Source organism: Manis pentadactyla, chromosome 7, assembly GCF_030020395.1.
Source record: "Manis pentadactyla isolate mManPen7 chromosome 7, mManPen7.hap1, whole genome shotgun sequence".
In the NCBI taxonomy this organism is placed as follows: Eukaryota; Metazoa; Chordata; class Mammalia; order Pholidota; family Manidae; genus Manis; species Manis pentadactyla.
In genome coordinates, this window is record NC_080025.1 from 12,443,465 (window position 1) to 12,454,468 (window position 11,004).

The 11,004-nt window shown below is 44.8% G+C and overlaps 1 protein-coding gene across 1 annotated transcript; it reads left to right on the plus strand.

Moving 5' to 3' along the window:
- Positions 1 to 3,447: 3,447 nt before the first annotated feature.
- On the plus strand, positions 3,448 to 8,710 carry TRIML1 (tripartite motif family like 1). The gene is made up of 6 exons (XM_036894101.2): positions 3,448 to 3,873; positions 4,115 to 4,210; positions 5,190 to 5,420; positions 6,431 to 6,453; positions 6,633 to 6,730; positions 8,160 to 8,710. Exons 1-6 carry the CDS (start codon positions 3,448 to 3,450, stop codon positions 8,708 to 8,710), a joined length of 1,425 nt encoding a protein of 474 aa, XP_036749996.2.
- The last annotated feature ends 2,294 nt before the right edge of the window (positions 8,711 to 11,004 follow it).

The following is an 11,004-nucleotide window of genomic DNA, read 5'->3' on the forward strand; positions in this document are numbered from 1 at the left end:
GGTCATATGCACAAAATTTATACTTTTTCCCATGGCTTTATGTGCACAGATGCATTCACAACATCTATAACATGACCTCATTTTTATAGGAAAAAATACACATATAACCTAATCTTTATTATTTATACTTTAATTATTTGGAGCAGTAAAAATGTATTTTCCCCTTAGTAGCCTAGAATGTGTTGTGTCTCATGTCAGTGTATATAAACAGATTTATTTTTTAAATGGCTATATAATAATAATAAGAACTTTTATTTTTTAAGTGTACATGAATATAAGCTTCATAATTTCATAATTTAAAATTAGGTATTTGATGCATATGTTGCAAATTATCTTTCATGGATAGTCATTTAAAAATGTGTTACTTACTTTGCTGTATAAATGTCTTTAAATTTTACTTATTTAAATCTATCCATCCTTTTCTTAGTGGTGTCTAAGTTTTGAAGTACACTTTAAAAAGCCTTCTTTCTCTATAAACAGTCCATTTCAAGTTTCTATTATGTTACCAATTATCTTTTTTCACCATGTGTTTCATTCTTTGGATACAGTAATTGGCCACACATTTAACAAGTATGCTCCTTACTTGCCAAATGGATGTGTGGTAATCCAGAACAAAAACACACGGTATCAATAAATATGGTGAAAAAAAGCAATGCAAAGGGAAATAATAGTAGAAATTAATGACTAGAATGGGAAAAATACACACATCTGGAATACACATTGGTGTAAGTTGTTAAGTAGAGTCCCAACTTGATTTTTTTTTCCAGATGGCTACCCCTACTTGTCCCAAACCATTGGTTAGATAATCTATCCTTTCCACAGTGATACGAAATGATGTTTTTTTTTAATACCAGGCTTTCATGCAAGATATTTTTCAAATAAGTCCTCATTTAGCCTACTGCTCCCACTAATAAATAAGCCTTCAGTCTATCTTTAAGCTTTCTCCTTCCTGCATGCTCCAACCCTAATTGCATGTGGGTGACAGTGGTGGCTGTGGACCCCTTGAGGTGTCCCTACTGTCACCTCCTCAGGTGGAGACAGGCCAGAGAAGCAGCTATTTGAGTTGTCAGTCTCCACTGTCACATCTGGCAGTATGGTGCCCTGGCAGTTAATGTGATGTATTTTGGGATGTGGGATCTGTGTACTTCTGCACCTATGAGTTAAGCCTAGTCAGTGTGTTCAGAGACATGGTAAAGAAGTTTGCATCCCTAGCAATTTCAGATAGCTGTCACAACATCACACTGTAAGGACAGCCGCCTCATTGCCTTCTGAGAGCATCTGAGTAGTATTCGTATCATTGAGATGACTAGAAATTTTCAACCACTCTCAAGTCAGGGAGCAAACTGCAGTGTAGTGTGCTGACAAAAGGGAGGTGGAGACCCAGCTTCCTATCCCTGACCTGACTAAGGTAATAAGCAAGGTTTTAGGGGATCAACGCAATTCCTGAGTCTCAATTTTCTTGTCTATAGAAGGTGGTTAAACCACATCATCTCTTGGCTTCCAGTTAGATAAAAGACTGCAGCTCTATAATAATATGGTCCTTTTATTTGTTCATGTAAAACGTATTTACAGGCCAGTGGACCCCTTGCTATGTGCAAAGAATTCTTCTAGTCATTGATGAATAAAGTGTGGTTATTGTGTTAAGGACTTTATGAAAGGAATTTCTTGGGCAGAGGGAAGTGGGATGGAACAGATCGATGGGACCTGAACTTGGAACATGTCAGTCTCCCCATTCCACACTGGAACGCAGGCTCGGTGATGTCACGTATCGCTACCATAAGGCTCATTCTAATGATCTGGGTCAACATAAAAGACACTGCGTGGGTTTGTGTGGAAATAACAGTGGTTCTCCAAAAATCCTTTTTCCAGTGAAGGCAGCTAGTGTTATTGTTGATTTTTTTTTCCCCAAGACCCTTGCTTAAGACTAATTCCTGACAATATTTGGAAGCTGTGCCTCAGTTGCTAACCTTGAAGCTTTAACCAAGGCAGCTGAAGTTTCATCACCCCAAACTTATCTCCTTTTCCTATTTAAACTAGCATAACTCTGCTCTGGTTAGTTCTTTTCCGTTCATTCTTTTTTTTAGCAGAAATTGTCATCCCAGTTACTCACAAAATATCTTGTATTAATGACTTTGGAAAGGTGGAGGCCAGAGAAAACCAATTCAGGCTGGAAAACTTCTTTTTACAAAAGTTCAAGGTAAGAAAACACCCAACACCCTATTGGTGATCAGTTGGGCTGGGGGGGAAACGATCAGCTGGAACCATGAAAGTCAGAAGCAAGGTCGGGAGCAACAGGGGTAATGGAGAGCCATGGAAGGCTGCCAAGCTGGAAAGCGACAGAATCAAAAACAGAAATAAGGTGTGGTGAGCTTAGGGGGAAGGCAGACCAGTTAGACTCCGAGGAAGAGCTTCTCCGCTCCCACTTTCTGGAGTTCAGCGAGTGGAGGTTGGACCACGCCGAGAAATGGCCAGCTCCCGAGCCTACAGCAGAGAGAATTTACAGGGTCTGGCCCGCGTCTCAGTGGTCACTGTGCGCAGTCTCCATACTGCACGTCGGTTTTTTCACGGGTCTAAAAGGAATGTCTGCACAGTTAATTTCTGCCCAGTTAAGAACTGATAAGGGGTTTAAGAAGTTTAGCCATTTTAAAAGAGTGAAATAAGTGAGCAAAGTTATGTTTATAGTAAAATCGAATTCTTTCCATCTACCTCCCATCCAAGAATGATGTTTTCGACACTTTTATGAGGGCAGATGAGTGAGTACCACGGCCTGTAGGCAGAGCACGGAATATAACTCTGACAATCCATTGCACATCTAAAGTCAGGGAATACTTCGATGGAATTGTTTTCATTTTCATTTTGTTGGGATGAATACAATTAAATAAAGGTGCACAGGATCTGATAAAGGAACAAGAAGATTCTAGGCTCTGGCCAAGCGCATGAGAGGGCCAGAGGGGAGCAGGTGTTTATACATATCATAGTCATCTTCTTGCAATTTCTCAAGTAAATTCCATTCATGGAGTTCTCTAAAAGATTTGGACCACATTTACAATTCAGATACTATTAGAGATCATCATAGTTTAAATCTCTTGCTGGCTTACCCCAAATTACCCAAACTTCCAACCTAAAACCAATGTGTTAAATGTTTCCATGGCTCTTGAAATGAGAACTGTCTTCGGAGCAAGCATCCTCCATGTCCCGCATGTGGCTGCCACAGGGAGAGGTTCCTTAAAAGTTTGGGGTCGATGATGAAGCCAGGGTACGGAAGTTCCACATGACGTCACAATCGACTTTGTGTCGGGGTGCCCATGTCAGCTGGTGAAATGAGGTGCAGGGAAGTGTAAGAGTTTCTTGTAATTAACATCATAGCAATTTGTTCCCCTACTTGTTACTCAAAACAACAGAACCTCAGGGAGGGCTTTTCTAATCCCCAAATGGAGGTGTGATCTGATGTCCTTCTTTGAGAAAATGTCTACAGCAGACTTAATGGAGACTTTCAGGGAAGAACTGACCTGTTTCATCTGCTTGGATTATTTCAACAGCCCAGTGACCACCGAGTGCGGGCACAGCTTTTGTCTGGTGTGCCTTCTGCGGAGCTGGGAGGAGCACAGCACCCCTTTATCTTGCCCCGAGTGCTGGCGGGCCTTGGAGACCCCGTATTTACAGCCCAACGAGCGTCTGGAGAGGCTGGCTGCTATTGTCAGGCAGCTCAGATCCCAGGTGCTGCACAGTGAGGGCGAGCCAGGCAGCTCTGGGAAAACGCTGGCAGACTCTAAGGTGTTCTCTGATGAGGAGCAGGGTGCAAGCCCTTTCTCAACCCAGTGTCCTGGAGTAAACAGAGGGTACCTCTCGCATGAGGCTGAGGAGCATCTCAAAGTAAGACTGGCCACTCGATACAAATCTCAGCACACAAATCACCTTCCATTACTGAACTCCCGTAATATTCCGGTTGGTGCCAGGCATGGGCGCTGCCCTCCAGGTACCAGACCGCATACCTAGCAGGGATCCCGCTCCACCTTTTGTGTTAGGGTCCCAGTCATCTTGCCTTTGGTCCTCAAGGCCCCTGCACGATCTGGGGCTCTGCTCACTTGCCTCAGAGAGTTTGTTTGTTTTGCAGGAGAAACTCCAGGAAACCCTAAATCGTTTGCATAAACAGAAGAAGGAAACTCAGGTTATATTAACCCATGAGAAGGAGAGAATGATATTGTGTAAGGTCAGTATCTGTCTTACTTTTGGATCTTGGAAAAGATTCCATGACAGGGACTAAAGGGACACTTAGGGAAAGAAGACAAAATAAACCAATATCACAGTATGTGATTCACACCGTGTGGTGTCATTGGGCTGACCTGGGACTTTCAAGACTCAGCTCAGACGATCCCCCCACCCCACGCTGGTGTATTGTTTTCCTTCTTGGAGCACCTATACCACTCGATGGCTGACTCTATTATGGGTCCCATAATACAAGTTATACTTATAGATGTATAAGTATATATAGATGTATAGGATGCAAATCAATTAAAAAAAGAGGAATGTCTCAAATGCTTTGGGGATAAAAGAGATTGCAAATGAAAAAGAAATACAGGGAAGGGGAAATAAAGGCAAAACAGGAATTTGGATTTGCAGACCTGAACACGTGCTCGAGGTTAGGCACAGATTGGAATGTGAGGTGACTAGCAAAGCAAAACACATGGTTAGATATTTAAAAATTTTGTGTGTATTTGCTTCTCCCCAGAACCTTGGAGTTCTCAAATGAGTATCTGTGACTAATGTCTATTCCTAGGATGGGATCCAATACCTATTTTCATTGAAAGAATATTTATTGAATGAATGAGTGAACACACTTTTTTCATATTTTTTGTTCTTTTGTTTGCTTTACTTTTTATCATGATACTGGCCGCCACCCATCATAGATTTTTGGTGTGGTTTATTTTCGGTTTTTCCTCCTAGAATGACAGGGTCCTGGGAATAGAGACGCTGGTTTTGTTTGCCACGGTTGCTATCGCACACAAACCTGCTAATATCACACTAGCTACCCAGCTAGCTAATAGAATATACGCTTTTTGAAAATCATGTTTTAAGAATTATCACAGTCTAACTCCAGGCCTTGGTAAGGATTGAAGTTCTGCATAGGTGTTTCTGTGACTAACTTTGTTACATTGCTCATGTGTGTGTGTGTGCACGTGTGATGGCAGGAAGAGACAAAGGCCTGTAAACAGGTTGTGGTGTCTGAATACGTAAAAATGCACCAGCTCCTGAAGGAGGAGGAGCAGCTGCAGCTACTGTTATTAGAGGAGGAGGAGAGAGAGAACCTGAAGAAGTTGAGGGACAGTGAGATCGTGCTGACTCAGCAGTTAAGAAGCCTCAGCAAAATGATCGGACAGATGGAGTCCACGTGTCACAACTCGATTTCAAAATCTTTTGAGGTAAGACTACCAGAAAAATTAATAGGGAAAAAAACCATGCAGTAACTCATAACATTTTCAGCCATGCAAAATCAACTTTTCTTTATTTACCTGAAAAAGTACGTTTGGACCCCAAAACAGCTTTCCTAAAGAATTAACTTTCTATAGCATAAATAAAGTCCTGAAGAGTCAGAGGGAAAGAACAACATAGGAACACCCATCCACACCGAGCCTGACGGCGGCGGCAGTGTCTGTGGTGCCTGCCTCTCTGCATCCTCTGTCAAACATTCAAGTTGAATGAGCATTGACTATGTGCTGGCGCATTATATTTCATGTCCATCAAGACCTGGTGAAGTTAAACATTATTTTGATCTGTACTATAGGTGATTGTTATATACAAGGTGGGTTTAGAGTCGGGCTCATTTAACCGCTCAGACCCAAGGCAGTCAGGCAATTTGCTTGTCCGAGAGTTAACGTGGTAGAAGGCGGCATTCTGTGTAGGGAGCCCGTATTCCCCACCCTCTTCGCTCCCCTGCTTTTCCAGGCTACACTACATGCACAGGAACCTGCTTAAACCTTTGCTATGTGAGCCAACTCCTGCGTCAGGTCTCTGTCCTGGACTGGCCCCAAGGAATGCCTATTTAATACGGTGTCTTCCCAGCAAACTACTCCAACCACACAGAGGCCTAGTGCAGGTCTCAGGGGCCGCCAGGCTTCCCTCTGCCCGCCCAGGGCATTGAATGATGAGACCAGGTCTGGCCCCACTGTCAGCACCAGGTCCTGACAATGGGATGAGGTGAGAATAAGAGGACAAAGTCGTCTCTGTTCACTGTGGGAAACACGGGCCTGAAAATCCACTGCTAGAGGGATTTTTGTAGGAACTTTTCCTACCAAACGTCTCCCACTCAAGGCATTCTAGAGCCCTGGGAAGCAGATTCTGTGGACTTTGCCAAGGACTCTATCCCAGGTGGGTTCAGCCTCAGTTAGTGAAAGTGCACACATGCTGACCTTCTTCTCTTTTCTGCCCACAGGATGTGAGGGGAACCGTGGAAAGGTAAGTTTCCATTCCGTGCTCAGTTATGTAAGGTACAGGGGTGTGGTGCTGGTGAGACAGGCTCTTGCAGGGGGATGAGAGAGTCCACACTATGGGGCAAAATCAGCTGGGCTCTCCCTGCGGAGCAGGTCCTGTGGTCTGTGTGGAGAGACAGAGCCACTGTCCCTGTCCTCTTGCAGGGGCGAGGCACTCCTGCTTCAGTGTCCAGAGGCCACCACCATGGAGCTGACATTGTGTCGCGTCACTGGGATGAGAGAGATGCTGAGGAAATTCAGCAGTAAGTCGGCCTCATTTTCAGACTTGCAGGGATTTCCCGAGTTAACTTCACTATCTATTAAGGGATGCAAACGTGAGCCTTTAGGCAGGTTTTCTAGCAGTACTCATTGTCTGGGTGCCAGTGTCCCGGGTGAACACAGCCTGAGTCAGCGCCGAACATCAGGGGGTGCTGGGGCCGCCGAGCATCCCTCTGCCAGAGTAGCAGAAGCAGAGCCTTGGCTGGTATTTGATCGGCTTTTGTTTTCCATCTAAGGCGTCCTGAGCCTTCGTTTGAATTGTTCTGTTTTGTGCACACACGTGCACACCTCCTCGGGGGGTTCCGCATTTCTACCTCTGTTCTTGGTAGGATAAAAGCTGACTTAAACTCTTAAGTCCCAAAGGGGGAACATTCAAAGAACTGTCCTCTCGGAAAGCCCCGGTATGTAGGCTGGCCTAGTCCAAGAAAGGTTAGCGCTGGTTTTCAGCTTTTACTTTGTTGACGACCTAACCTTCAGAAGAAGGCCTAATGGGCTGGGGGTTCAGCAGACATTTTAGTGCCTACTGTGTGCCCAGCACTGTGCTATTAAGCTCTGAGCTTACTCACAGTGACGAATCAGACAGACCTGCCTTTGCTTTTGTAGAATTTTCAGTGGAATTGAGGAGACAGGTAATCAGTTGATGATTGGGATTTGATCTGTATGCAAAAGCATGAGATTATATGATGGAGGCACCTGATCTTGTCTGGAGAGTCAGGGAAAGTGGGAGGCCCATTTGTGCCCTCCCTCAGCATGATGGGCGAGGAGGTCTCTGGCTGGTTCACAGTGCATTCACCCCACTGGGGGTGCTCGGTGACTGCCCAACTCATATGCAGCAACATTTAGGCACCGAATAATGGGAGGCCCTGGCTGGAAGCAGCCATTCAAACTCAGTAACTTTGTCATCTTGGCCACAATTCCTCAGCCTTATCTTTTATAAAAGTGGGAAAAAGAACACGTGCCATGGTGAGATGAGATGATGTCCCCCGCACGCTTGGCACCCAGGGTGGAGCTCAGTAGCGACAACTGGCTATATGGCCCTCCCACCCGAACTGAGGTGTCAGAGCCCACGGTGGCTGAGGTGAGTGCAAAGGACAAAGGGCGCACCCTGTGTGGATAAAAAGCTCTGAGTTTGGAAACTGTCCCATAAACAGAGCGAGTTCCGTTCCTTGATTGGAGGTCCCTGTCGCCCTTTGAGGCTGTCACTCTCCCCGTGACCCCCCACCGGCTCCCTGTGGAGGCTCACACTGTGTTTTGTGAAACAGTGAAAGAGGGGCTCAGATAGTCTGTCCTGAACCAATCATACTCACCTAAACCACACTGTAAAAAGTAGGGCTGAATACTCAGAATCTAAATCCCACAAAGATAAGAGGTTTTTCAAGAATGCAAAGGAAGGTTCGTTTTTTCCTCTGGCAGCAGATGTAACCCTGGATCCAGCCACCGCCAGTGCCTGTCTCATCCTGTCTGAGGATCTGAAAAGTGTGAGGCACGGAGGAATCCGACAGCAGCTCCCCGACAGCCCAGAGAGATTTGACCAGTGTGCGATGGTGCTGGGGGCTCAGAGCTTCACCTGCGGGAGGCACTACTGGGAGGTGGCGGTGGGCAGCAAGACCGAGTGGGAGGTGGGCCTCTGCAAGGACTCAGTGAGCAGAAAGGGGAACCTCCCAAAGCCACCCGAGGACCTCTTCTCCCTCACAGTCCTGAAAATTGGAGATAATTACAGTCTTTGGGTCTCATCACCTTTAAAAGGTCAACACGTCAGAGAGCCTGTGCATAAGGCTGGTGTTTTCTTAGACTACGAGTCTGGACATATAGCATTCTACAATGTGACAGAAGCGTCCCTCATCTACAGCTTCCCTCCAACCTCTTTCCAAGGGGCTCTCCGGCCTCTCTTTTCGCCTTGCCTGCCAAAGGAAGGGACGAACACAGACCCTCTGACCATCTGCTCACTGACTAGCCATGTCTAAGGGAGATGCCCCAGAGTCTTCATGGAGGATGAGGTCTAAGACCAACAGATGACTAGTAATTAAGATGATTAATGCATTGACAGTGTTAACATCAGGTGATCTGAAAGAAAAGCTCCCCAAAGAGTGTCCATTAACTTGAGCCTGCAGGGAACAGCCAAACTGGACAATCAACTTTCCGCACCGAAAGGAGAAGGCTCATCATGTCTGGTGTCTTTAACCAAATTCATTATCTAGGCTGCTGCATGAATAGGCTGGTCACTAAAAAAAGAGAGAACTATAGCCCCTACAATCCTGGATTCCATTGTCATAGTCCAGTTTTATATAAATACACATCATTATTTTTCAAGTGCATTTATTTGATTCTAAAGACCTCTGTTACTTGAACGTGTCTTTGTTCTGGGTGGGGAGCTCTGCACTCTGGGGCAATCCCAATTCTTCCAGAGGGCTGGAGGCAGGGGTTCTCTTGTCCAAGGCTGGCGAGACAGACTCATGATTCAGATTTCTCTGAAAAGTCAGTTTTCTTCCCATCCCATGGGGCCTGGAGAATTTGTACCCAGGGAGGCACATGTGTTCAGAAGCTGCAAATCTGTGTGTGAATATCATGGTATCAGTCATGTTACCATAATCACAAGGGGCTGGAACCTTCTGCTGCTTGTTAGTATGTTCAACGACGACAGCACAAAGTCTCTATGCAATAAATGGGTCACGGCTGTGGGTGTCAAGTGACGTTGCTGAGATTTATAGAAGGTTAGTTCCAGGTTTATGGAAGGTTAGTTCCTGGGCTTTTGCTCTTTGCTATGAGAGGAAGCCTTCAAATCCCTTTGAATCCTTAATTTGATTCCAAATTAAGCCCACTGTCTACCTTGGAGCACAGGGTTTGAGAAGACGGGGATGGTGTCTGAGCAGAACTGCATTTGGCTGGCCTCAGACCACCTTCTGTTGGAGGTCTACATCCATGCAATTCACTCTTGGCCCGCTGTCCCTGCGGGGTTTGGGAATTTTTTCCTTCTTTCCTGCTCCCTTTGCAGAATGTCACCAATCACCGAGATTGGGATGACCTCCTCTTCCCACTCAGAGAAGTCAGTGTCAGCATTTCCAGTCTCATACAAGAAAACCGATAATGTTGAGCCCTCACACAGCTGCATAATTATTGGAAAAAAATTTGTCACAGATTTTTGTCTGTGAATTAGAAACTAAGGGGAATTTGATCATTGACACTGTTAATCAGCACTGAAAACCACTGACAGAGGTCAGTAAGTAATGGTTTATTTTAAGGGTCCATGGTTACCCTTCTCATTAATCTAGATCTTTTTCTTTCAAACTCGTACACTTGAATCTTGTGCTCTCAGACCAGAGGAGCAGATATGAACTAGACCTTGGTTCCCAGATCATGACCTCTTTTGTTCATTGTATTCACTATTTGAATTTAGAATAGTCAGAGAGGTTTACTTTTTCCCCAACTGCATTTTGTATTAACACCTTTCTCCCTAAAATAGTAACACCTACCTTGGAAATATTTCAGTTTTTGGTGCCAATGTTTTCCATATTCCACACAAGCATTTTATGGCTTTTCTGTCCCCTTTCTGAAACTGGAATCTCTAAGGGGTGGGGGAGTAACTTACAAAAACTCACCATGCTATACAGATCATTTGTCTGTGTCCTCACGCAATCATCACAACAAATAGGGATTTTCGATATTCTTGAGATGAGAAAACTAAGACTCTGAGAATTAAAAGAACTTGTGAAAGTTGAGACAGTTCCTTTGTGGTGAGGGCAGGTATTCCAGCTAAGGACTGTTGGTGTCAGAACCTAAGCATGGCTCTCTCCCTCCTGCCAGTACAGGCTTTTTTGGAATAAATGCAGGGCTTCTGGCAAGACCACAGGACAGCAGGCAAACGTGTTCTTTTACTTGTCTCCACAGAAATGCCAGTGAGTAAAACCCTTCAGACTACCTGTAGTGCACATCAGACATTTACAGGGGACGTGTAAACTACAGATACATGTGCACACGATCCCCAGGCAACTTTCCTGCCTCCAGGAGACACACTGGGGAAGAATTAGAGATACACCCAAAGGTTAGGCACACGTGTGTTCATCACCGTGCCATTTATAACAGCTACAAATGGAAACAGTCAAAATGTTCCCCAGTAGGAGAGTGATTAAATAAATGAGGGACACTCACATGGTGAAATACAACTCCCATTAAATATATTTTTGAAGACAATTACATTTCATGAATGATCCTATATTATTCCTGGATGCCAGAAGACTAAAAAACAGCTATAAGAAAGACC